The following is a 27,506-nucleotide window of genomic DNA, read 5'->3' on the forward strand; positions in this document are numbered from 1 at the left end:
AAAAAGCCCCTACATACATAGTCTCTATTTTAACGTTATGTTGGAACCTAAAACTATATTTAACACACTACTTAAGAGAATTAATACAGTGTAACTTTCTAACATTACACATATAATATTCATTGTAATATTTGCGAAAAGCCAATCATAACATATGAATTTTTCACAGCATGTATAATATTTAGTTATTACAAAATACACACGCCAGCACTGTGAGCTGCCCCTGTATTTGGTTTCACCAGAGCTGGTTCTTGGGGATAATGCCTCATTTACAATCTAATACATTAATACATGTGGCTAGTCTGGAGATGGGCTGTCCCAAAAGGCAATATTGGAATACCTGGGAGCTGATCATCCTGGCAACGACCCAAAATTGGGATCACTGGAGACCTCTGGGCTGATAGCCACTCTTCCTGTAACCATCAGGAAAATCTTCCACACCTGGACCTGGATTGTTCAACCCCGGCTCAGAGAAAAGAACTTTATGAATATGTGGGACTCAGAATAGAAAGAAAAGGCGGATGTCTGAAATCCTTGCCTGGAGCAGAAAATTCCCTATAAGAACTGCAGGGCCCAAGAGGGTGGTGTGTGTGTCACACACCCAGCACCAAACCTGCCCTGCCCTTCTTGGGCCGTGTTCTTCCTTACACCATGTGCTCAAAGTTTGAGGTACAGGAGATACAAGAGGTTCCACGCCCCAACTGCTCAACCCAACGTGGACAAACACCCACCCACCTTTCACATGTTGGCATGCATGAAGCTTTTGAACGTGTTTTCTCAACTCGTGCACTGTGAAAAATGCATATTTTATGATTGGCTTTTTGCAAATGTTACAGTGAATATTATATGTGTAATGTTAGAAAGTTAGGCTGTATTAATTCTCTTAAGTAGTGTGATAAATGTAGTTATAGGTTACAACATAATGTTAAAATAGAAACTCTGTGATATAGAATTTGTTACAAGCTCAAGCGAGAAGATGAGATAATCAAGAAACTCTTCGAAGACACAAAGATGTCAGCGAAGGGGGCCCATAAAAAGTTACTGCCTCCTTATCAGAAAAGACAAACATTTTTTCACCTTCTCTCCATCTCTGTGGAACCAACAGGATTAAGAAGTTGACAAAAAACAGAAAAGTTCTTAATGTATGAGATATATGAATATGCAACAGGTTATTGCTTTTAAGGTTATTCCTTTGTTCACAAGGGATGCTTTTTGTGACTTAGTGTCCAAGAGCATCCAGACGTCCGTAATTCTTTCCTGTTTATTGTCTTGTAATTGTCCTAACTCTAAATTTTATTACTCTAATTGCATTACTATTTTTATAATCAATTTATTATTATTAAACTTTTAAAAATTAAAAAAAAAAACCAAGTGATTGGCGTTTTTCACATGCACGAATTGTTTTCTGCCATATTAGGTCTGCAAATATGTTTAAGAACATCTGTATTGGCCTCTGTATGTCCCTCTACTGTTAACAGGACAAACAACATACTGCTGGAGGCAGGGTGTGTCAGCACAGCAGTTCCTCAGTCTGCAACCTGTGATAATTTGCTATCAGAAAGGCTGCTGGATTCTGCAAGTGAAGAGACATGTCAGCTGTGTGCTTCTACAGAGCAAGGGCTGGGGTGTTTATGTCCCAGAGTTATCATTTTTTCATGGACAACTGCTTTCTTTTCAATTAATGAAGTTATGGACACATATTTTAGTATTTCTTGGCATTGCTAGGGTTAGTTAATAGTCTAGGTTGGTTTTTTTTTTGTCTCTTTCACACTACAAAAACTAGTTGAGCCTGGAGCCAAAAACTCTGCAACACTGTTAAATTCATAATGAAGTCCAAAGCACTGCTTTGACACATAGTGTGAGAGAAACATAATAGAAAAAAAAATCTAACTAGCATTACCCATTAAAATACAAAAATAATTTGTGAAGGGTCTTAAACATACAACCAATACAAATGTCTTCCTCACAGTCTCAAATGGTGAGCGAGTCTGTAGTAGTGACTGGAAGAGTCAAGACATACATTCCAGTTTTGACTGTGGCTGCTAGTTGCAGGCCACCTTCAGAACTGAAGTATTTATTAAATATTTAAGTTTGGGGTTATTATTAAAGCAAATTCTTGCATAAAAAAAACAACAAAAACAAACAAACAACAAAAGACGTACATAATACAGAACTAATGGCAGTAGAAAATGAAACAGAGTAAGCATTCCCATATGTACAGAATCCATTAAAAAAAAGGATGTGTTCATGCTGACATTTATGTAGAACTTGTAGTCTTCTTGTAATCTTCCAGAGCTGTTCCTCAATCTTAGAAGTATTTCAAACTGTTTTCCTCTGGTTGGTTATTTTTTTATGTCATGGATATAACACAGCATTTTTGTTTTAATTTGCATTATTCAAATGACAGACTACTAGTATTCCTTGAGATTGCTGAAATACTGTTCATTCCTCCAACAATGAGGTAACATGAATTATGTGCAAAATAACAGAGTTTGGGGGTTTTAAAGCATCTTAAAATGCTAATAGTTTTTTCATATATGGTTTTTATCAACACCTATACATTCTGCTATGAATTACTGCTTTATGCCTATTCATTTCATGTATTTATATTGCTGCCTTCTAACAGAATGCTCACTCTAGCAGTCAACATCTTGGACAATTTGCTGGCTAAAAATCACCAGAAGACACATCCATGGACGCCTTCCCCCGTACCTATGTGCGTGTGTTTGTGTTTAAGAAAAAGTACTTCTTTTATTGCTGAACAAACATGCATAATAGCTTGCTTGGTTGAAGAGACAGCTACTCTGATGGTCTGCAAAAGGAGGAGGGTAATTCCAGATCAGGAATACCCAGCTGGAAGCTCTCCCCAGCAGAGGCACTGCACCAGGGCACATCCTGGAATGGCAGCTTCCCAAACCTTCAGGTGCAGATCCTTCAGGGTAAGACATCTACATAATCACCGCCGTCATCAACTTCTGTGGAGAAATACAAACAGGACAAGATGTCATTGCAAGGCACTCTTCTGAAAGGCCATGGGAAGCAGCACGGCCTTTGGCAGGGCAGGTATCAGTAACTCAGTTTGGTTTCTCAGTGTGCCATTGCAGGACCAACATTTAGGCTCCCAGTCCTATGGGCTGGATTCTCCAGGGAAAGGCAAAGCCTGCATTGCCTTTTAGTTGTATCCACACGATAACCCCTCCTTCCTGAGGAACAGTCAAAGGTCAGAAATCATCCATTCTTGGTAAATCAGATCAGTAGCTGAGTATCTGTGACTTTCATAATGCATCCCTTCTTCTGTAAATACATAACCAAGAGAAAAGTTCTCACCTCAACTAAAGGAGGAGAGCCTGAAAAATCCTGTTCTCTCTTAGACTTTGTAAGATTACGGTTTTTGAGAAGCCAGGGAAAAGGCAGAAATTTAATGCTTGGGAATAAAGCTCGGATATGGAAACCTATTGCTCTTCAAGCACCTGCCCTTAGAAAATCTCTTCCTAGGCTAGAAAACAAAGCTCAAATATCTCCAGCCACCAGGATCGTGACCCCAGTCCCTTGAGGTGCTCCACTGGTTGTGCTGGAGCACTCAGTCCCATGTGTGCAGCAAGGCCAGCTGCTGACAGCATGAGAGGGACAGCACAGGATGCTTGTTTTAGGGAACACTGCCATGCTCTGGGCAGTGCCTGTGTTTGGAGAGAGCCATCATGACATTTTCATAAGCCCTTGCTGTGGCCATGTAATAATGCAGTCTTAGAGGGAAGTTTGGAATGCTATATAAGTGAAGTTTAAATTAAAAATAAATAAATAAATAAAAATTTAATAAAAATTATTCCAAAGTAGATGGATTCTTTCTAGAAAGCCTCCGTTTTTATGGAAGACTTCATATATTTTGGCACTGAAATGAAAGGGTTTGTTTTCCTCCCTGTGAGTGCAGATGAGGACACTGTGCATCTTCTAGAAAAAATCCTATTGCGGGACCAAAAATAAAATCCATATTGCACCTGATTCTTCCTAAAAACATATCCATGTTGCTGCAATATTTTCTCTCTCCCTGCAACAGCAGTGATAATAAACCATAACAACATTTTTAGAGCACATGTGGCATATTTGCCGTGTGATACAAGTGACAAGGTAATGTTGATGATGTGGGAAATGTGTTTCTGCGGCTTCTCCTCAGCAAGCTTGCTGGGTCTGCCTGTCAGAGGCTGAAATAGTTCATGCCTCAAACTTTGATATAAAGTTCTGCTCATTGCAACAAAAACTGTATAAGGAAGCTACAACCAAAGAAGCCTCCCTGATGTTGCCCAACTGGAACTTTGGACTGAAAGTCAAACTACTGAAATTAGATGAAGGAAAGCTCATTCTTCAGTCACCTGAAACAAACAACTAAACAAGGAAAAGAATGTGAGCCAAACCCAGCAGCTGTACTAAGAATCATCTCTGCCTTGCTTTGGGGCGGGGGAGGCCGTAGCCCACAGACTTATTTTCTGGGAGGAGATTTGCACAGATTTCTCCCCCAGCCAAGGTGGGGGGGAGGAAGTTTTGGCATGTTGCAACCTCTACTTTGGGGCAGTGAAGCCATCCTCCCTTACACAAACTGGCTATGGAACCCCAAACCTTGGGAAGACCACATCCACAAGACATTCACGTGAGAGGCACCTGAGGGAGTGCCTTAATTCATCAAAGACCCTCCCCCAAAGTATCCCCCAGAGTTGTTCCTGAAGCCTTGCACCACAGGACTGCACGTGATGCAAAAAGCCCGGAGTCTGTTGTAAGAGACAATGGAAAACTCCCCCCTGCCCCAGGAAGGTGCCTGGGATTTCCTGCCCAGCCTGAGTGTATATTAACCCATCAGATTTTATGCTTTCAGGGGGGACCTTCACCACCAAGAAGACCAGCTGAGAGGATCAACAAAACATTGTTGAGATCCACGGAGTGGTGACATTTTCTGTCACTCTCTTTCTGTCCCCCCACCTCTTTGTCCTTTCTCTTCTTTTTACTCTCCTTTTTCTCTCTCTCTCTCTTTCTTACTGTCAAATAATTCAGGCAGAGGTATTTCTGATAACTTTAATGACTAGATCATAACACTACCCCACGCCACCGTGCTGAGCTGCTGTTGGGCATGAGATGCAAATCACAGGCCAGGGTAGAGACTCCAAAGTTTTGTTTCCTTTATGATATCTGCACTTAACAAGAGGATTTCCCTTACTCACGTGTGCCCTGGCTGGGGCTCTCAGCACACTCTGCCAGAGGTCATGGAACAATCCCAGGGTTATTTTGCAGCCCATGGCCTGATGGATGCTGCAGCTCAGTGTTGTACAGCAGGAACATGAAGAATGGTGTGAGGGATATTAGCAAGCTATCAACAGTATCTGCAGTCATGCTTCTCAAAACAAGGATATAAGGATGACATGGGGCTATACAACACAGTCTAAAGCTTTATGAGAACCTCTGTCTTTATTGCATCCATTTGCACAATTCTGTCAGGTAGAAGCATCATATCCTTGTCCTACAGCTGGGACTCGTGAACATAAATTAGCAGAAGAAGATCATTGAGAGACTGAACTCTGGTTTCAAAGCTGTGATCCTGAGCACAAGGCTATATGCTTGTTATGTTTGAATACAAATCACAAGCTGCCTTGCTTGCCTGCCCATCTTTGAACTAACTGAGTAAGGTTTTGATATAAAAGTATCTTGGAACCTGGACAACGAATGTAAAGGACAGCCTCAACCCCTTGGTAGAACCATAAAACTGGTTCTCAGCCTTCTCCAGACTAGAAGCATCAACATCCATGAACAAGAGAGCTGGAGGCAGCTTTTTTTATCATTGTGTATCTCTAGTGATTTTAATTTGTTCATTCATAGTGGGCGAGGATAAGTAATCTGTAAGAATAATAATTTCAGTGAACGTAAGAGAGAAGAGAGGATGTAAAACCTCTGTCCACGCATAACAATGTTTAGCAACTATTCACCACAAACCTGTCAATGCTATTATATTTAAAAAACCCACAAAGGCAGAGCTAAGTTTCTCACCATCATAAACGTTGTCCATTCCTGACTTGAACCTCCAGTTTCTTCTCAAGGCCTTCGGTTTCTTCACTGGGTAGCGGAGGTTTGTTACCAGTCCTTGATTTGGCTTTTCAAAAGCGTATATTAAGTCCTTTAATGTTTTGAAGGTCCTGTCTGCAACACCTTCAGAAGTCTGTAAGGAAAGGATAACAAAATGTGTTTGCAAGTTCCCTTCACATGGAGTCCCTTAAATGAAAAGAATGACAAGTTGTTTCTTATTTACCAAGGAGCTATTTTGTAAACAGATTTGGTGACAGAATATTGAACTGTCCTTAAAACACTAGGGATACCTGTTTGGAGTCATGGTTATGGCACTAAAAGTAGCTAGCCTCCCTCACCATCTATTTTTCAGAAAGAACATCAGTTAAATTATTGGTGTAGATATGTGCTGCAACAATCCACTACAACAGAGTGTTGAAGAGTGACAGCATTACACACCACACTCTGGTCTGAGAGCAAAAGTTTAGGGATAACATATTTAGTTCTCACTTAAAATGCTGCCTTTAAAAAACTAGGTGACAAACAGAACCCAAACTTTTACAAAATATCAGCATTGGGAAGCAAAGGTCGTGTGCAAAAAACTGTTCTTTAAGTGTGTGTTCATATGACAGGACTGAACTGCTCCTGCAGCTCAGCCCTGCAGGGATCCGTGCACAAACTTTACAGTGCTGTGACTTCAGGGCATTGACAGACAGTGAGCAGCCCACTAGTAGTCATTAAATGAGAACAGGGCTTTGGTTTCACTTAATCTCCTAGCTAACAAAGAAACATGTATTTATTTTCTTTGGTTTTCTGCATCCTTCCTCTTCCAATCAGCCCTGGATGGACTGGGTGCCAATGCCTGTGTGTACCGGGTGTGACTGGGATGAGTTAACTTCATAGCATCCTATATAGTGCTGTGCTCTGAATTTGTGACTGAAACTGTGCTGATAACACAGCCACCTTTTGGGTGCTGCTGAACAGTGCTCGTGCAGCATTAAGGATGTCTTTCTTGCACTTGGTTTCCCTGAAGAGTAGGCTGGGGGTGTGCAAGATGCTGGCTGTTCCATCTCACCCCATCTGACACTGTAGTCAGCAATAGAAACCTAGGGAAAGGGAGGACATTTGTGGTTATGTGTGTGCTGAGGCCTCACATTCCAGAAGGCTGCTAAATATCTGTGTCCTGATGGGAAGGAGTTGCTAAACTTCTTTGCCTTGCTTGTGTGAACCACTTTGCTTTACCTATTCACCTATTACGCTGTATTTTATCAGGTCCAGGAGTTCCCTCACTTTTGCTCTTTGAGTTCTCTCCCCCCTACCCTGCTAAGGAGAGAGGGAGAGAGTGTTGGAACTCAAAATATCTCTTAGACATTTTTAGAGGTTCCAGGCCTTGGTCAGAAGCATTTTAGACCCTGGCAAGCAGCTGCAAACAGCTGAGATTTTGAGTTTGAGCCATGGAATGAGTTACCAACTTTGGAGGTGGAACAAGCAGTCACAAAAGGTTAGATAGTATAGTAAAAGTAGTTACAAAACAGAGGGGAAATTTTTTAGTATTGTACAGGGGGGTTTAGCACCTGTCCAGGGGGGTTTTTACTTTGTACATGGGGGTCAGAAGTTCTAAGATGGAGGAAAGTGGGCTGATCCTGTTCTTCCTCCTTCTTCTTCCTTGTCTCCATGTTCTTGGTGATGTTGCCACTCACAGATTGGTTTAGAGTAGAAAAGCACCTTGTAACATAGGTAGTAGGTATTAGGGGAAAACTGTAAACATGTAATACGTAATATATCATATAAAAGATAGAAAACACCATTTAATATAGGTAATAGGCATTGGGGGAAAACTATAAACATGTAATACGTAATATATCATATAGAAGAGAGCAGCAGCCCTGGAGGGGAGAGAAGAAGCAGTCCGGAGTCGGAGAGGATGTCAGGGTGTGTGTGTGCCTCTGCCTGAGCAAACTACAGCAGCCAGAGAAGAAAATATATTAGATAACTTGCAATAAACTGCCTTGAGACTGAACAACAAGAGGCTGTGGAGTTTTTCTTTGGAAGCTTGGGTTGGAGGAGAGACTTTTCCACCACACGAGACCCCAGACCAAGCCCGGGGTTCTCACAAGAGAGCAGCTGTGGGGGTGCTTAGATGGTTTGGGCCAGCCTGCTGCACTCTAGAAAGCTCATGTCTGAATCTGGCATTAAAAAAAACCCAAACCTCTTCTCCATACATTATTTCAGTCAATTATTTTAGTAAGCCAAAATAATCTGACTTAAAGTTTTTAAGAACTGAATTGTTCTTTCACATTATTGGCAAAGCTTTATAAGGAAGAATGAGTTTGGAAAGTCTAAAAATATCTGTGTTACCTGCTGACAGGAATGACAGCATAACCCCAGTAGAGTGGCTAAGGTCCAAAACAGAATATATTTGCCAGTAAATCATTCTTCTTCATGGGAAATTGTGTCTTTCATACACAGGCAAAACCACTAATAAGCAATAAATTAGCAGCATATGAGAGCTTAGAGTGTTCTTTATGAAGTGATTTCCTCATTCCACTTAAATCCTGCTTAATATTGGCAGTCCTTTTGGCTGTGCTACTACAAGCAGGGGAGTGAGCCAACTTTTAAGTGTCTTTTCACATTGCTTGGGGATTTAGTCTCACATTTGTTTTACTTGAATAAGCAGCGTTATTTGGCATTGTCAGTTCAGGTGCTTCACAATCACACAGAATTATAGATTTGTTAAATCAAAAATATCATTGCAGTATCCCAGATCCCTATGAGATGCTGCATGCACTAGCAGCACTTTCAAGTTGCAAAAGGTAATTAGGTAATTAGAACAGGAGAAAGTAAGAAAAGTACTGTATCTTTCATCAGTCCTATCAGAAAGAAATGGTCAAATGAGAAAACAGCTGGTTAATAAATAACAGAGCCACTTAGAATATAAAGAAATTCTACAAACACAAGAGCTAGTTTTTGAGTTCATCTATAATAAGAATTGAGTAAAGAGCAAACTTGGAAATGTTTTCTATAGTGTTGTGTTTATGGATTTTTTATTAATCAATGATCATAGACTAAAATGACAATATATTAAAATGATCATTGATCATAGATGAATCTTAGATCTTTTAATTTATGATTTTTTAAAAATCTGTGATCCTTAATGTGTCTTTAGAGATGTAATGAGATTTACTCACCTGTATTCTAAAATATCCTTGGTGTTCTCTGAAGATACGGTAAGTGTAGATGAGGTCTTCAAAGCTATGGAAAAACATTGTATACATAACACATCACATTAACAAAGTGGACATAGCTGCAAACAGTATTAAAGTCATGAGAAGTGCAGTAAAATTATAAGAGGCAGAGAAGGGAAAGCAAAAGATCCTAGAGATTACAAAATGCGTGGAAGTTTAATATCTTGAAACACAAGATTACTCTGACCAGGGATTTCAAAGAATATATGAACTAATATATGAACTAATATATGAGCATTGACCTTTAAAAAGCATAATTTAATTCCACAGACATCACCTCTTCTCATCTCTCTGTCATCTTCCTCACTGCTCTAACCTTCTTTTTGCATTTCTGTCACAAGAAGGCTGTTGAATTCTTAGAGAGATGTTGGCATGAAATGGCCTCCAGTCACCAGCACCCAGAAATTCACTGTATGGCTCCTACTTCTGAGAATAATGTTCTTCCTTTGCATTTCCCAGGGTTTGAGTTATTGTTACTTTTGATAATAAGCAGGTGTTTGAACACTGAGGCTACTGATGTCTTTGAATATATTTTGTCAACAGAAATAAAAGCTTGCTAGTAGCAGCAATTCAGGAGGTGGACTGAAGATCTTGTCTGTGGTCAAAAAAGGTAGCAGAGTTGCAAGAAAATATACATCACAAATAAGTGAGGAGGTTGGGGAGAGCATCTGAATACAAGTTTTTTTAACTTGTGTGCCTGTTCATCAGGAGGACTTCAGCTGTGGCCATGTGAAGTGAACTGCCATGAGAAGGAGGATCTTGTGGCAGAAAACTGGCTCAGGGCACTTGCACAGAAGTTAAGGGTTACTGAAAATAAACAACTTTGTTCTGAAAAAAAAAAAACTTACTATGAACTGAGATCAGAATAAGGCTTTCAGTTATAACATATTTAATTTAATTCAAAAAGTGGTATCACAGGGATGCATATTTTGTTTCTTGTCTTCTTGAGATATCTGTTCCATGCTGACAAGTACTTCTACAAATGTGAGTGCTTACAGAGACATAAAAGTGAGAAAAAGAAATACCAGGAACTGATCCTTTCTGAAACTTGTTCTATACTGATCAACTAAGTATTAAAACGTTTCTGCCTGGATATTATTCAGGTACTATAATTTTTACAAAATGAACATGAAGCTATCATTAAAATGGAAACTTCTGTCTCCTCATTAACTACTAAATGCATACCAAGAGCTAGTAAAGTGTACAAATAAACAAAATGTTTGGTCTGGAAGAAAAGTGAGGTGAGAGGGAGAATGGCATGTTGAACAGTAAGGAGAACAGTAGCAAAACCAGCAAGTCTGAAGTGAGGTGCTGTCAGAGACCTGGGATAATTCTAGGTGAAAGAGACAGTGTGCTGTGGAGGAAAAGCCCTGCACCTTGCTCGATTAAAGGAGAGATGCATTAGAACTGGTCACACCATTCTGCCTCCCAAGTCCTCCATGGGAATGCACTCTGCCCCGTATCACAGTAAAAAAGGACATGAAAGTAAGTTTGTTTGCTGTAGCAAGTGGATCAGTGTCTCTGCCCACACATCAGTTAATGTGAGAAGGGTTTTTCAGTTTGCACATGAACCATGTTAGTCGCTAAACAAGGTTTGAGATGCAATGCTAATTCAAAAGTTGCCTTTGAACACCACTGAGAGTTTCAGTGTTGGTTGCCCCCAGTTTCAGGACACTTTGCCTAGTGAACCACTGCCAGGCAGCCAGGTTCTGGGGCAATTCTCAGCCAGAGCACTAACACCATCCCATGTGCTGTCTGAACATTAGCCTTGCTCTGACCTGTGCAAGCCACCACCTGTGTACCACCGCTGCTGCTCTCACAGTTTAACTGTGGCATTTCTCCATGTCAGGATTATAGACAAATCCCCCGAACACTTCCATTTTTATCAGCTTTAAACACTAAAACCCACAGAGGCAAACTGGAAGTGATGATTGTTCATGTGCCTGCGCAGAATATTGTGGCAGTCAGATGTGACAGGCCAAAGTATGTCTGCAAGACATCACAATGCAAATCTGCTTTGCCTTTAAAAAAAAAAAAAAGATGAAAGGAGAAGCAACTGTGTTGGTGTGGCACAAGGCCTAACCCATTTGTCACTCTTCCTCTGTGTCAGGTTCCCCATTTGTCCCTTCCTTTGGACAAGGTATGCATGTGCCTTCCCTCCCACCTTCCTGCCCTCCCCTCAGCATTGTCTCATTCCACACCACACTCAAAGCAGGTTCCTGTAGCTCTCTTGCTGACTGCTCTGTTTGTCCCCAACTTGCTATTTCTCTTCTACTCATTGTTATTTTGCAGATCTCCTTTCTTCTACCCACCAACCCAACAGTACTCCATTTCTCTCTCCCTTTTTCTCCCCTCTCCATTGATTTGTTTCATAAGAAATTAATTTTTAGTGATTGATAAAAACGTCTTCTCATATTGTTCATTAATTAGATGTGTCAAAAGGTTTTCATGTCACACTCAAATGTACCCGCAACGAGAGTATGAAACTTCATAGGTTCAAACAAAGACCTAGATTCTAATTTTTAAACTTTGACTGCATTATGAACAGATCAATTACATATGAAAAGTGTAAAAAGGGAAATAAAAGTGCTAGTCCCTACAGAACAAGAAAATAATAAAATTTTAATTGTAGCAATTAAAACTTCGGCCTAGAAGGAACAGTTTTCTAAGCCCATCTTTTCTTTTTACTGAACTTTGTAATTTTCAGCTTCAGCCAATGTTCTTATATCAGGTAAAATTCCTATGAACCACAAGGCTGAGCTTTTATCAGACAGAAAGTCTACAAAGAAGGAAGTGTTTTGCAACACACCATGAGAATTTTCAGTGTTTCAACAATGCTAAAATGCTGTTTACTCATCACTACAGAGGCAGTTACTTTGAGCAAGGATCTTAGCATATTTTGGCAGGCTGAGGCATTTTCCCTGGGCTGCCCTTATTCTCTGCAGAGAGAGACCAGCATCACCACATTATTAATTTATCATCTGTTGCATTAAATAGTTTTTTGGAAATGCCACACCCTCACCAGTCACTATAAAGGAAACTTAAAGCACCACTTGAATACTTGAATAGACACAGTCCCTTGTAGTTATTATCAGGGAAGAACTATCAGTGTTAGAGATGATTGTTGTCTTTGGATCCAACTGAAAGCTCATAAAAAAATCAGTGTTGGGCTACTTACAAAACACAGAGACACAAGGCTCCTTCCACACTCTCACTCTCCCGTATTAAATAGCTGCCATTCTTTTTCTTCTTGCTCAGCAGCTCTTCACAGGCTTTCTTTGTTATCTTTCCGTGAAAAAATGGGAATTCCATGGACCAAACAAAACAGGGTATCTTGCCTTTCAAAGCAAATCCAGAGCAAGTCAGAAGCCTGTCATGAGAAGAAACTTTGTTCCAAAGGCAGCTGCTTGTGGGCATCTGAAGCTGGAGGTGCCAAGGACACACAGGAGCTCATCTGTGTTTTTTGCTGAACTGTCCCCAGTGAGGTGGGTGAGCTCTGCAGCTCGACAGCTCATGAGCTCATGGGGCAGGAAAAGGTTGGTCTACACTGGTCACAGTCCACATCAAAAAGGAAGACACTTTTGTCACATTATACCGGCAGAATTTTGGGTTATTTATCACACCTCTAAGCTATGAAATCACTAAGTTGACACTGAGGTGACATTTTTAACTTAACTTTTATGTTTAAAGTTGCTCAAAGCCCAGCAAGTAGGGTCCTATGCTTCAGGAGTGTCAGGACTGTATAGGGGAGGATAAAATTATCTAAAAGAACTCTTGTCTTTTTTCAGGTGATTTTGAGAAGAGAAAATAAGTGTGTGTGATATTTGAATCAACATCAGTCATGAAGCTATAGGACGTGCCAGAAAAAAGTTGGCAATTCGCTGTTCGTGCAGAGGTTTAAACAAATTTCCTCAAAATAAACTATAGAATGACAAAAAGTATTCAATGGAGGAACAGTGTGAGATGCCAGGACTCCTGTCATCCTGATCACAGAGAAAAAAAATCTGTGAAAAAAACAGCATAAATACTGATGGAACACTGTAAGCAAAAACAACCATGTTTTCCATGCAGCTGTTACATTTGTGTTTTTTCTCTGACAACTTTGTACACACAAAAATCTTACGTTAACATTTGTGTGTTTAACTGAAACTTGATCATGCATCACACCGAGATAATTTCCAGGTGGTATCTTAGCTAGTTGAGGAATAAAGTAACTCTAAAAAGGTTCTGTTTTGTCTCAAAGAAATGTAAAAACTTAAGAAAGAAAGATATACCAAGAGAGAAACTGAGAAATGGCAAGTCCAAGGTGCTGCTGTTGCTGAAGTCTGTCCTGCAGTGACCACAAGTTACTGATAAAACAAGTCCTGACCACCAAGAAGGTGAGCTTGTTTAGATATTTAGATCCTCCAGTTTCAGCTGTCTGCAGACAGTTGCATTTGGAATAAGTCCTATTTTATCCTCCAATGGGATGGGGATAGTGATATCAGGAGGGAAATATCCTGGTCTTGTAAGCATCTTGAAGAACAAACATCCTTATGTGACAAAGATTCACCTTCTCATCAAATGCACTTGTATTTTTCTCAGGTTAAAACTGTGGCTTTTTTCCTACACATTGTATAAATAAACATTTTCCATGAGGTATTGTGAGGTGAATAGCTTTTCCAGAAGCCCAGCTCTGCAAATGAAGAGCAGCAACTGCTCAGCACCGTCCTGCTTCAGGCAGGTTCTCTGCTTGCATTGAAAGGAAGGTGGATGGGAAAGAACTGCAAATTCCTCTTTTGAGAAGGTAATAAGTAGACATTCTTCACAATTTTCCCTGAAGGTCTCATTACCTAGGTGCAGAAATATAAGATGGTAGTTTCAGTAGATCTTGCAGATCTTAATGTAGAATTTACTTAAAGTGAAACAGCAACCACACACTACCTGCTGTCGGATTAGCAGAGTGTTTGATTAAAAAAACCAATATCTTAAGAAGGAAGAAGTGCTTGAGGAGAAATGGGGCTGGGGTCTCCTTCCAGCAGCAATCACCACCGACTGGCCTGATCACCTTCCTCCTCAGTTGTGGGTACAGCTCCCTGAGAGAATTCAGGAATGAACATTGTCCTTTTACCTCACCTTACCTGTCTGTAATATTCAAGTGAACCTGAGAATAAGATAGAATGCTTGATTTACAAGCAGAAATCATTGAAATATATTAGAGAAAGGGGTCTGGGAGCGAGACAGTGTGGGTCTTAGATTTAGTCAAAGAAAGAAACTGAGACTTTCTAGCCAGGCAAAAAGCCTGGGAAAGAATGTAAATAATTCTTTATCTCTCTTGTTGTTCACATTGTTTATAGTTAAGTTCTATCACTGTGTGTCAAGCACTTTGCACCAATGCTGTGGGTTGTTTTCTCTTCAGAACCAATGGATTTGATCCTTGCAAAGCTCTGTATAAAAGAGCAGGGTATTTTGAATAAAGCAGTTTTACTCTCAGCAGCCTTCTGAGTCAGAGTCTTCTCATTCCCATCCTGTCTCTACAGCAACAAGACAGGAGAGAGGCTGTAAATATGGTTTGGTCAGTCACTAAATACATGTGGGTGTGGGTTTGTGTATGTGTGTGTTTTCGAGGGCTAATCCAGGGCAAAACCACACAGCTTCTGCCAAAAACACAACAGGGCTTCTATTCTATTTGGGATACCTGTTGGTGGATGCTTGTGTAACACCTGGCAAGGGGGGATTTCCTTGTCAGACCTCATAGAGCTGCACCATGAGCCTCACCACAACTCGTATGCACAGCATGGAATCTTTACAGTGCCTGTAGGAGTCACATAACAATATATTTCCATGGGCCTAATGTAGCCTAATGTAAACTCTGAGCAGACATTTCCTAACACAAACATTTCCACCTTAACAAATCTCACAAGTATTTTTGGCTTGCACAAACCTGCATACCCAGGCAGGTCTGAAGAGTGGTAAGAAATATGACCTGATGATATTAAGTCTGATTAAATGTGTGATGAGAAACCTGGGGAGCTGGAAGCAAACTGAGCAATAGCTCTTGTTAATCTGTGCTTAAAGTAATTTTATTTACTCCACTCCAAAATAAAATAGGGTTGTTTTTTATTCCTCATCCACTTAAGGAGATTTCATAGTTCCTAGGATAGCCTCCTGCAGTGACTATCCTTTCAGGTGGGAGAGAGCAGGGGAAAACCAAAGTCCTTTTTCCTGAAAGATTCAATCTTGGCCTGCTTCTACCGTAGCAGGGTGAAAAAACATAGTTTCCTAAAAATCCTCTGTTTGCTAAAAATCTGTGTGTCAAAACAATCACATCCTTCAGTCAACCTTATGCTTTCTGAAGTTAATGCAATCACTTCTGAAGGAAATCTTTTTCCATAAGCCACCTTTTCTTGCATAGTTCTCTTTTCTCTGGGACCGGTTTGGCTACTACTTCTATAAAATTTGATGCCTATAAATAAGCAATTCTTCTGATTAGAAGAGGAGGATAGTTAGCCACTCTTCCCTTCACAAATAGGTGTTAGAGAAACAAGACCTGCAACATTTTGGCAGCAGTGCTAAGCCATATGGGTTTTCTGCCATTCAGCTGCCTGGACTAATTTTCTTTTCATTTTTTTTTTTTTTTGACTCCTGTTATTGTAAAACTTAGCAAGGCTATTTCACAGTGACAGCTCATGTCGACAAGCACAGTTGGAGCTCTGGTTCTGCAATGTCTCCCAGCTGCAGCTCTAGCACAGCAAAGCTCTTGCCAGTGCCTTCTGTAAGAACAGGAAATCTGGGGAGAAGGGTCAGCTGTTCAGTAAATTATCAGTGTGGGATATCAGGGCTAAATAAAAGCTCTGCTCAAGAGCAAAACCAGCAAGGAACTGAAGGTCATTTGTTTATCTGGCCAGAAAGATAAAAACAGCCACAATGTAAGAAAACAGAAAGTAAGTTGAGCTCTAGCTAAATCTGCAATTTGAGCTGTGTTGCAGTCCCAGCTTACTGGAACTAAGTCCTGTGGCTTACTCTACCAACAGAACAAGAATGTTTTTGCAAGAACTGTTACAGCAAAAAATTACATTTAATTTCAATTTACAGCTTTAGCATGATATCTACACCAGGCTCTACTTTTGCAATTTACTGTGCCTGGATACAAAGGGATTTTTTTGGTAGGATCTGTTGATGGCAAGATTTACTTGAGACTGAAAGTAAAATCATAATGATGCAAATTCAAGAAGAAAATTGAACTAGTGTGTCTATTACTTATAGATTGCTGCTGCAGCTGTCAGTGGAGCCTCAAGGAGTCAGAACTCTCTCATTAGCTGTCTAATAATATATAAACCTAGGAGGAAAAGCCTGTTTTATAACCCTCTTAACATACTGCCTGTTTTTTAAAATACAAGTAAAGAGAAAATGGTAGTTCAAAATGAACTGAGAATGGTAGTTCAAACTTGTCTGTGTTAAAATTTGAATTAAAAAGTCACGGAGCCAAACAATTAAAAAATGTTTACAAGATACATGAATATGTGTAAGTAGAGGGTTCTGGTCTCAAAATGATCTAGAATTTTGCTTAAATGTATATTTATAGGATAGAGTCATAAAACAGCAATTTCCTTCTCACTGGCAACCATATTGTCAGGGTTCAGAGTGATCCATATTCAATTACTCTCTGAGCTTATAATTACTCGGAGCTGTTTGTATTTAAGTGTTATGATCTGCCTCTGAGGCAAGGTAACTGAGGCTCTTGTTAATAGATCCCTTGGAGTGAATTAGAGTGAAACAATACTGAATGACCAGTTTATATATGAGGCATACTTATTTTAAAACAATTTCACTGCAACAGAAAGAAGGAATGTAGCCATTTTAGTTCTTTCCTACAAAAATATAAAAATGTGAAAATTCAGCTTCTAAGACATCATTCATTGGTCTCAAATGTCACATAAATTAATTAATGAAATGCAGTAAGAAATTATCTCAGGTCATGATGCCCCCAGATTACTGCCTTCCTGTTAAGAAATGTGCAAATAAAGCTGTAGGAAGTGACAAACCTCACTTGCACTTATTCACGTTTCTGCACTTCTGCTACATACTCCATCACATAGAACTGCACTGTAAAAGTTGGAGCTTTTGTCTTAATATTTTACCAGACTCAGAGCAGGGTGTTTATCTGTCCTTCACATTTAGAGTCATATTAACAGTGTCATCATTTTTACCTTGTGAATTTTCTCCTCCTGGTAGATCTTTTAACCATTACTAATATTTTCCTAGTCACTAATTTACAGTGAGAATGATGTGTACATGGCAACTACAGCTTGTCACACTGGAAAAGTGCCACCTTTGCACAATATTGAAAATAACACTTATTCCCCCCCTGTAGTAATTAGACACCCAATAATGTAAAGTAAACCAGAATAAGAACATACAAACTTCAAAGGGCTTCTTGCATCATTTTTTAAACCACTTGGGTGCCAGCATTTAATTTTTATCCTACAACTACCAAACTTCCTTCACATAATCCTCTTCCTTTACTGATGGTTTGGGCAGCACTACAGAGGTGATCAGAGAACCAGCTACTCCAAAAATGTGCAGTGCATGCACAGGACAAAATGATGGTCCCAGCTCTCAAAAGTTCACAGGACAAGTTCACACAAGGCTGGGATTCAGATCTTGGGCAAGACAACATCAATCCCCATACAGGAGCTTATGCTTGAAAGCATCAACTTTCTAAAGCTAAAGGCTAAAACACAAATGGGAGTTTAAGTCAAAGGCATTAAAAAAACGGGGTCAAAATAATAGGCTAGGAGATCTGGTTAAAGCTGAATTTGTGGAGCATATAAAAAGCAAAAAAAGCACGTAGGCTGCCCATCTGGTTTAAGCCAAAAGCCAAAATCCCCCTTCCAAAAATGGTTACTAGTGGATATGAAGAAAAAAGAAGAGTTAGATACACTTTTTTTTTTTGTACAAAAGTGAGTACAGCTCTTGTACAAAAGAGGATAAATACTGTGAAAGGACAGCTAGGATAAGAACCTTATCTGTAAAAATCAGTAGGGAAAAACACGTCCTGCTAGACAGAAGTGGCAAAGTTCAGATGAAGTCTGAATATGGGAACCTACAGATGGCCCAGCAAAGGTGCCATTCAGCTTTGTGTCCCTTCAGTTGTGCCCTTTGTTAGAAAACATAATGGAGGAATAATTTTAGGGAAAACTGGCTTGGTAGCTCTAGGTTCCAAGAGAATGCATTGATTAAATTAAAGATGTCTGTTAGCCAGTTGTCTCAGGCAGAATCTTCTGTGATTCCTCAAAGGAAAGCCAGAAAGAAGCAAAGGGAAGCCCTCAAGGAGAGTGGAAATCACAACAGAGCAGGTCATAGGATAGAAGGGAGGGAGGCAGGCAAAAAGGGCACAGAATGAGCAGCAGGCAACAGGAAAAATAAATGAGATCCTGGAAGGAGTCCTTAAAGTGAGGGTCACTAAAACCATGGGAAGGGTGGCAGGGTCAGCCACACAGGAAGGGAAAGGAGAGGCAAGGCAACAAAGCAGGGAAAAAATGGGAACTAGGAAAAAAAAAAGATTAATGAATGAAACAGAATGTGATTTTCCTAAAAAACAATCAAAGGCTGATGAAAATAATAAAAAGGGGAAAATATCTAAAGACCATTTGACTTGATTTGTTTTTTGAAGACATATCAGCAAGCACTGATATACAAGTGATTCATTAGGGCAGTATGAAGTGCAGGTACCATGACTTTCATGTGAATGTAGCCCATGAACTGCACTGCAGGATGGTTTTCCCACACTGCTTCAGCTTCTCTGATCAAATTAATTTTGATCTTCTCCAGCACAGTTGTATATGAGCAGGTGAACTTTTCTCTTTTTCAAGGACAGTTTATAAAAGTGACCTGAGTGGAGACCGTGTGAGGATTCCCAGCTTTTCTGTGGATTTTGGAAGAGCTAAGAGCTTCACTTTGGCAGCTTACTATTTGCCTGCAAAGACACCTGCCTCTCTCCATGAGAAACATTCTCCCTAACCCTTAGCTGGTCTCCTGCTAGTTTTCATTATTTTGCAAATAATTAGATGAAAATTTAGGAGATTAAAATATAGTTTAGCATTTCAGCCCAAATCAGTGCTTGTAGACCCCCAAACCAGTTAGACAGCCTTTGTTCTTTTTGACACAAATTAGTAGAGGCCAGCATTTATCAAGGGCTTTGTGTTTTTACAGAATGCCTAGATTAGAAGTGCTGAGCCTGGTAGGAACACAATTTCTGTCACTTGATTAAGAGGGGGAAAAGAAAGGACTTGAACTACTCCCTTTCACAGGTAAAACTTCCCACTGCTACTGTTGCTTCTATCAAATTCATATTTAAACCCAAATGCTCCATCTCACAGCATGAAAGCTAAGTGCAATGATTCTCTGGCTTGGTGCCTCTGAAAATAACTCCACTGCACTGGTTAAAATAATCATGAAGGAGGAAGCAGAAATGAAAATTAATGGCACAAACACTTCAATTTCTCTTTGGAACTTTGGGAGTTCATCAACAAAGCTTACTTAATTCCTGTAGAGGAGAGAGGGGTAAGATTTTGTGCTTGCATAAAGACTATCCTGTATAGGTATGTTCCATTACAGAGGAGGAAAATACACCTAACTGTGCAATCATTTGTGGTTCAGTTTTGCAAGCTGACACACTGGCAGTGTAAGTGTGGCAAGATCTCATTGTTCTGTTTGTTGAGCCTTGCAGCTCAACACCTCACTTCTGTGATCTAGAGAACACATCTGTTTGAAGTCACAAGGACCTCATTACTCACCTGTGAAGAAAAGAGTTGCTATGAGACACCACAATATATATGCAAAAAAAAAAAAGAAAAAAAAAAGAAAAAAAAAAAAGAAAAGTTCTGCAACTGTGCTTAGGACCAAAAGAGAGAAAGTGCAGTGCAGAAACCCTTTACCTACACAGCCCCCAGGGATCACTGGCATGGCTGCAGGGTGTCCTGGGTGCTCCCAGGGATGGCAACCCAGGGATGACTGCCTGGTCCTGGCCCCATGGAAAAAGCCCTGAATACAACTGTAAAACTGTGCAAGTGGAACATCTGCAATTACAGCAAAACTAGACTTTATCCACAAGTTTCCTTGCAAAATTAGAGATCATAAGTCTTATAGTAAAAGGTGATTTTTAACAGCAGAGCTTTCAGCAGACTATCAAGCAGATCTGTTTTCTTGCACACCCTCTGAGAGCCCTATTAAGCCCTTCCACTCTGCAGCCCATGCTCTTTACTACATGCTGGGCTTTTTGTTTTAGTGAGGAGTTTTTTCAGCAGTTTTACTGCTGAAAAATATGGAAGGCCTGTCATGCTGGTTTGTCACTTCATGATCCATTAAATTGCCTTCTCCAGCTGAGAGCTGCTCTGTAGGTTTTCTCAGCAACTTCCATAAAATAACATCTCACTCAGCTTGTTGCAGACAAATATGCAATGGTTACATCTAATACTGGGCTAACAGCAGGTGGGGTAGACTTTGGCTTTAGAAAGGTACTCAGTTATTAATTTTAGATCCCCCCCCAAAAAAAAACAAATGAGAAATTTCTTTCATAGTGAGTGAGAAAACAGATTTCTGGATAGTGTTACAGAATTTATCCAGTTATTTGTTTTAAACTGCAATTAAATTATGTATAGAAACTAAGAAGGAACCAACAAGGTCACTGATATAAATCAACAAAACAGAAAGGTCTTATCTCTGTATTTGCATACTGTATTTGGGCAATACACATCTGTCTTTATCTATCTAAAGAGAGGCAGAGAAGGTTTTTATCACAATTCTTAGAATAACTCTGTGAAGGGATAGGATCCGTAATTGAGACCAGTCTCAAGAGGCTTCTGTGGGGCTGCCTTGGATTGATATTTTTGGTTGGAACATGTCATTTCCCCCCCTTTTTTACATTTCACACAGCTGAGTTAAGAGAGAGGAAAGAAAAGGAAGGTTCATTTTGTCATCTCATGAAAGAATAAGGCTGATGGTGATTGATAACTCCCAGTACATTGCATTCCTTTTGCTTTGACTTTTCTCCCTTGACTGAGGGCCACAGCAGGATGCTGAGGCCAGCCTCAAATTTTGATATGTCCCATCTTCATGAATCAATTCCAGCCTTGTATAAGGTTTGTCACTTCAAAAACAAATGCTCTGATATGTTAAAGGACAGGTACAGAAGAGAGGAAGGCAGGGATTTACACACCCACCTCATCACGGGGGTTCCTTCAGAGACAGCACTGTGGTCCTTATGTGCCCATTCCTGAAACAACAAAAAACAGTGTCTCTCTCCCTCTGCCAGGTGAAGAGTAATTCTCCACCAAGATGTACTTTTGGGAGAAATGAGGGTCCGATAGGTCTGCCAGTGATTTTTCCCTAAACCACACAATATGTTATTATTATCATTCACTTACCCAAACCCCATTTTCACTCTGCTTAAAAGGGAAAAACGATGATTTAAAATTTGCATGGTATGCAAAGAACTCATGTATTCAAGCATCTGTAGCAGGACACTCTGTCTAGGCTAGGGTACAGCAGCTCAGACTTTCTGTGATTTACAAGCTGGCAGGGATGAACTGAGCAAAAAGGATTTTGGGTGTTGTTGAATGCTTGCCAAACAATCTCAATTTAGACCCACCATGACCAAGTGCCAGACAGACTCTTCCTGGCTGAGGCTGGCACCAGCACGGGTGTGCAGAACCTGAAAGGAGTGTGAGAACTAGAAGTGTCGAGTAGGAGAAACCCAAGAGATGATAAGATCTCTTTCAGCAGTGAAGCACATTTTGCTGAGCAGGTGCATTGGGTCTGGCTGAGCTGGAGTTCATTTTCCAGTGCTGTGCTTTGCCTGGGTAGCTGGAAAGGTGTGGATAACACACCAGTGTTTTGGGTACTGCTGAGCAGCACAGGCACAGCATCAGCACTGCCTCTCCACAACCCCAGCCCCATCAAAGGGGCTTGGGGTGGGCAAGGTCCTGGGAAGGAGATATATATATATATATATATATATATATATATATATATATATATATATACATATATATATATATATATATACATATATATATATATATATGTGTGTGTGTGTGTGTGGGAATGTGGGAATCCAGGGCTTCCCTCTGGCTGCCCTGGCAGGTCTGGGACCCTGGCAGGGGTCAGGAACCCCCCTGGACAGAGCCCCCAGAGACACTGGCTGTGATCTCTGTCCATGCAAAAGAGTTTGCAATCTTACAGGATGAATTACCAGCTCTGAGGGTTTGATATCAGTAATAATTAAGTGTGGCACGGGTGTAAAAGTAAAATTTTAGGATTCTAGATAAGGGGTCCAAAGGGGACAAGATGGAGGAAATTGGGTGTGTCTTGTCCTTTTTCTCCTTCTCCATGCCCTCCATGTCTCACTGTGGTGTTGGCATTTTCCTGTTGGTTCAGGCTGGGGACACACTGTCCAACGTAGGTGACAGATATTGGCACGTTATTGTAAATGCAGCCCAGGGAGTTTCTGGTATTGAATGTTTGTCACATCCCACTGAGGGCAGAGCCCCACACGCTGCCCTGCAGGACAGAGCTGGGCAGGGCAGCAGAACATGTGAGAGATAAACAGAATAAACAACCTGGAAACCAGCACAGACCAATTATGGCTTCTGCTTTGGCAGCGGGGCTGAGAGACAGAGACTCTACAATCTCAGAATCATCAATGCCACAGATTCCAATTCCAAAATATATATATATATATATGTCCAGCTCAGATATAAAAGCTAAGGAAAGGAGGAGGAACAGGATGAGCAACTTTTTCTCTTTACAATGTTTGCCTTCTGGAGCAACCACTCCACCTGTTGAAACCCTTCTTCCTGGGAAATGGCTGAACATCTCTTGCAGATGGGAAGTAGAGAATGTCCCTAGTCTTCTTTGCACTTTTTAACATTGGATTTCAAAAAAACCCCATGAAGACAAGAGGTAGGCTCGTGTTCAAAACTGGATATTAATAACCACAAAGCAAGCTATTGTTTCAGTGAAAAGCAGTGTTCTCAAGGCAAAATGTATTAAACCTAAGTATGATGACAAAGCCTTCTCTGTTCCTCTAGTATCAGTTCTAAAAGCTGTCTGCAGTCTCTAGATGGCACTGTGACTCTTTATATTGATTAATCTTGTAAAATAGTGCATTGCCAACTGAATAAGAAGTCCCAGCTGCCAAGTGACTATCTTCATAGCAGACATGTAAATAATAGCTGGGTTTATAGTGCCTATTTACTTCTTCAGCCACAGCACAAGCTTGTGCTTCATAAAACACCTCCCTCGGTGTGCTCGCACACATACAGGCAGCTGCTGCTGCTTTACTCACATGTTCTTTCTTAAGGAATCTGAATTATCCAATTCGAGATTCCCTGCCCTACCACGCAGTCCCTGCACTCTGGATGTAGCTGTACCTATAGCCAGGTTGTTATGTCTGATTAGAAGCACATAAGTGGAGGGTTGATCAGCTGTTCATAATTGCAGGGTATTGGTGTGATCAGTCAGTGCTAGTGAATTTACTGCCAGCCACCATGTTATTAAAGGCATGGACAGATATATTATCCAAAATCTAAATCAGTAGAGATCATATTTTTTCCTGCTTCCAGATTGGAAATGAATATAATTTAAAAGTTTTCAAATATAAATCATAAATTTAATTTACAAATATAAATCATATAAATTTACAAATATAAATCATATAAATTTATATAAAAATATAAATCTACTTTACTATTCAGAATAGCCACTTGCAGAAACACCAGTGTAAGTGGTGAGGGACAAACAAACCAAAAGCAGGTTCAAGATCACAGGGATCTTTAGTATTATCAGAGACTGGCATTTAGTCACCTCCTGATTCATAATGATAAAAGCCTCTAACATTATTTCCTTAATGGAAAGCAGCATGATAGCTGTCATGATGAAAGATCAGGCTCAACATTTTGTGAGAGCATTCTGTGTATTTGGGCTGCAGTTGGATATTGTCTCTAGGAGTGCTACAGAATTAGGATGAGAGAAGAACAGAGCTTTCACAAAGAAGCTTAATCTCTTCCAACCCACTGAGAAGTCCAGTGCATTGTACAATCCTTTCTTATTTGTAATAAATACTTTAAAATAGTGGTATGTGTTATCATTATGTCACCACACTGTGTTTCAAAAGGAGGTATAAATAAATGCTATAATGAAGGTACAACAGTTGGAATAAAGTTATCAAGTGAAAATGACAGAATTTTTTGTGGTCACATACCAAAGAGGCCTGAGCTGTTTTATCCTCACCTCTGTGATGCAAAGATATGCATATTTCCTAAATTCAAGTGAGATGTTTCAGATTTTCACAATGATGATTTCACTGCTATGAGCACAAGAAGAAGCCTAAGCCAAGGCCACAGGGTCTAACACAGTCAATTAGTTTAGTTTCTGTCTTACAGGGTGGATTCAGACTAGGTGCTGGTGATTTCTAACACAGCCATCAACGAAGATGGCAAGAGGACTGGGGGAAATAATGATCATCACTGAATTCCATTAAGTCATAGACAAATGTCTCCATATAGCAAATTTCTTTAAAATATCCATCAGGGACAAGACAGCATTTTGGTTGTGAGGATGATCCACACAAATATTGCCAATAAATAATGATGGCTCATAATTTTATGTGGGAATCTCAGATCTCAGTGAGAAAATGAGACACAACTGTAAGATATAATTAGTAAATTCTTGAAAAGATGAAGTGAGGAAACTTTAGCCTTTTTAGCTTCGTTTTTCGAGTGCTAAATTTAATTTTTCCTAATACCTCCGATGTTCCTCCAAGATTATTTGCCTGTTTTGGGAAATTTTCATAGAAACAAGGAACTTTACCAGAATATCCAAGCAGTGCCCTGCCCTCAGAAGTGGGCTTGACCATTCTCTGAAGCAAACTTGTGTTACCTGATGCCAGTGGAAGGTGGGAGAGGAGCAGTGGCCATCTGGGGTCCTGTTCTGCAGGATGGAAATGATCAGGCTCCAGTTGCTGCTGGTGCAGTGTGGACATCAAGTGGGCTTAGACTGTGGGCCCAAAAAGCCTAGAGAGGAACGTTTTACATCAACAAGAGCAGGTTGTTGTTGTTGTGGAAATAGCAGCTACAACTGATTGAGTTCTGAAGATCCCAAATCCTCTCCAACAGCTAGGCACCATGTGCCCTTCAGCTGTCACAGGGCTTATGGAAATGGATGGACCATGGAATTACTGCAATAAATCAATTTATTCCTGCTTCTTGCCTCAGTATCAATGGGTTCCGACCTACATTTAGCTAGAAATTTGCACTAAATGAGAAGTTAATGTGAAGTAATGTAGTTTTGCAAAAGGAATACCATAGTTTTACTGTCCACATCCAGAGAAGAACCAGAGTGAAAACAGTTTTAGTTAGTGGAACAGCTGTTGCATTTTTTTTGGTCCTATTTCCCATTCCCCATGTCTTCATTCAAACATCTCTACCAATACAGACATCCAGCTATGTTTGTCACTGCTAAATGGAGAGGGAAATTAAATTTTCCTTTTATTCCACTGCAAGTAAGGAGGTGATCTGTGGTATTAAAATAATGGTGCAAGCTTGCATAAATTAAGGGACTCAAGCCCCAAAATATTTGTTCTCAGTAATTTTTTGCCATTACAAGGTAGTTATTATTTTATATTTAACAATCAAAATTTTAAGCCTATTGTAGACAGCTACAATTGAATGCCACCTATATACTAGTCAATCCCATACATTTTCTATTACTTAATTATAAATCTTTATTTCTGAATAATATTTACTGTGGAGTCAAAGTATAGAAACCGTAGAATAATATTGTTTCCAATTGCAGTAAGGACAAAACCAAAAGGCTCTGTTTAAATGGAATTTAAACAGATTTAGATTGCAGCATATTCTGGGGCTGTTATCCAGGGTGTTCAGGAGGAAAAACACAATTTTTTCTGATGTGGAGACAGCTTCTGTCTCAGGTTTCGAAACAAGCTCTGTTTTATATGAAGAATCTCTTTTGAGCAATCACAGTATTTCCATAAAGAAGTGAAAAATGATGTACCAAACTGAGGATGCTGGCTAGAAAGGCTAAAATGCTATTCTTAAACCATTGTGAGCAAAGTATTTAGTGCTCATTTTGCTTTGTAGGCACAGGATTCAATAGTACATGACTGAAAAATAAGATGAAATTAGGAATCTTTCTGATTTCTCAAGCTAATCACTGTTGCCCATTTTAAAGTGACTTCTTTCTTTGGTTCATAATGCCTTTGACCTCTGTACCCCTACTCAGCATTTTAGATATGTTCTTTGTACTTAGAGTCAGACTACTGCACATAACCTTGCTTGTGTAACCAAGGTCAAAATAATTCCATCTGTCAGTCTTGAATTCCATAAATGATGCTCCCCTCGTGCTCTGAGGCAAAGGGAAAGCTTTCAGGCAGTGCTGCTGGTTATGAATTCAGCCCTTACCTGTGTTACACAAGGGTCATCTTGCCACACACCATTCAGGCAAAACAGAAGAATTTCTTCATGGAAATTTCTCTGACAAGCTTGGGGCACAAAGCCAGGGCTTTTCAAAAGATTTCCTCTTTATGTCAGTGTTTTAGCATGACACTTTCCCAACAGTCCTGTTCTGACAACTTCAAAATTGTATTTGCTATTGGTGTCCTAACCTTTCCCCAGCTGCCCAGAACGACCTCATAGGCTGACCATGGTTATGTGCTGTAGATCAGTAAGGAGGAATTGGGGCTTTCTGGTCCAATATGCACCATTTGCTCTGTCAGGCAGCCTGTCAGACAAAGACTGACTCCAGAAAGAATTTCTAGCTCAAAACAGAGAGATATGGCAGAAAACTATTTCTACAATCACATAAAAATTAAGCGTTTTCAAGACCTTTACACAACTTATTCTCTATTCTCTTATTCTATTCTCTTTTTAATAGAATATGTTCAATTATAATAAAAAAAAACCCCGCAGATTGATGTTGGGGACTGTGCTAAGAGAAGGCAAGTTGTTACATGTCCAAGCATGGCTTGGAATGGTTCCCTATTTTTGCTTTTGGAATGGAAGTGCCAAAGCATCACCTTTCTGGCACCACTCAGGATCAGACCCTTTTTGCTTGCACTTGATATCTATGTATTGGCTGAGGGAAGAGCTCAGTGACAGAGGTAGTGGACAGCTCTTTGCATCAGAAAGAGTTCCCTAAGAGTTTAATTCTGTGTTGCAC

At 40.0% G+C, this 27,506-nt stretch overlaps 1 protein-coding gene across 1 annotated transcript; it reads right to left on the reverse strand.

Moving 5' to 3' along the window:
- Positions 1–2,060: 2,060 nt before the first annotated feature.
- On the reverse strand, positions 2,061–16,973 carry SH2D1B (SH2 domain containing 1B). Its single transcript, XM_021542404.3, has 4 exons — positions 12,466–16,973; positions 9,231–9,294; positions 6,028–6,196; positions 2,061–2,975 (listed from the first exon to the last, which is right to left on the reverse strand). The coding sequence occupies exons 1-4, from the start codon at positions 12,702–12,704 to the stop codon at positions 2,935–2,937; spliced, it is 513 nt and encodes a 170-aa protein (XP_021398079.3). The 5' UTR covers positions 12,705–16,973; the 3' UTR covers positions 2,061–2,934.
- Between the last annotated feature and the right edge of the window lie 10,533 nt (positions 16,974–27,506).

The sequence above is a fragment of the Lonchura striata genome, chromosome 1 (genome assembly GCF_050655825.1).
Source record: "Lonchura striata isolate lonStrDom1 chromosome 1, ASM5065582v1, whole genome shotgun sequence".
Lineage (NCBI taxonomy): Eukaryota > Metazoa > Chordata > Aves > Passeriformes > Estrildidae > Lonchura > Lonchura striata.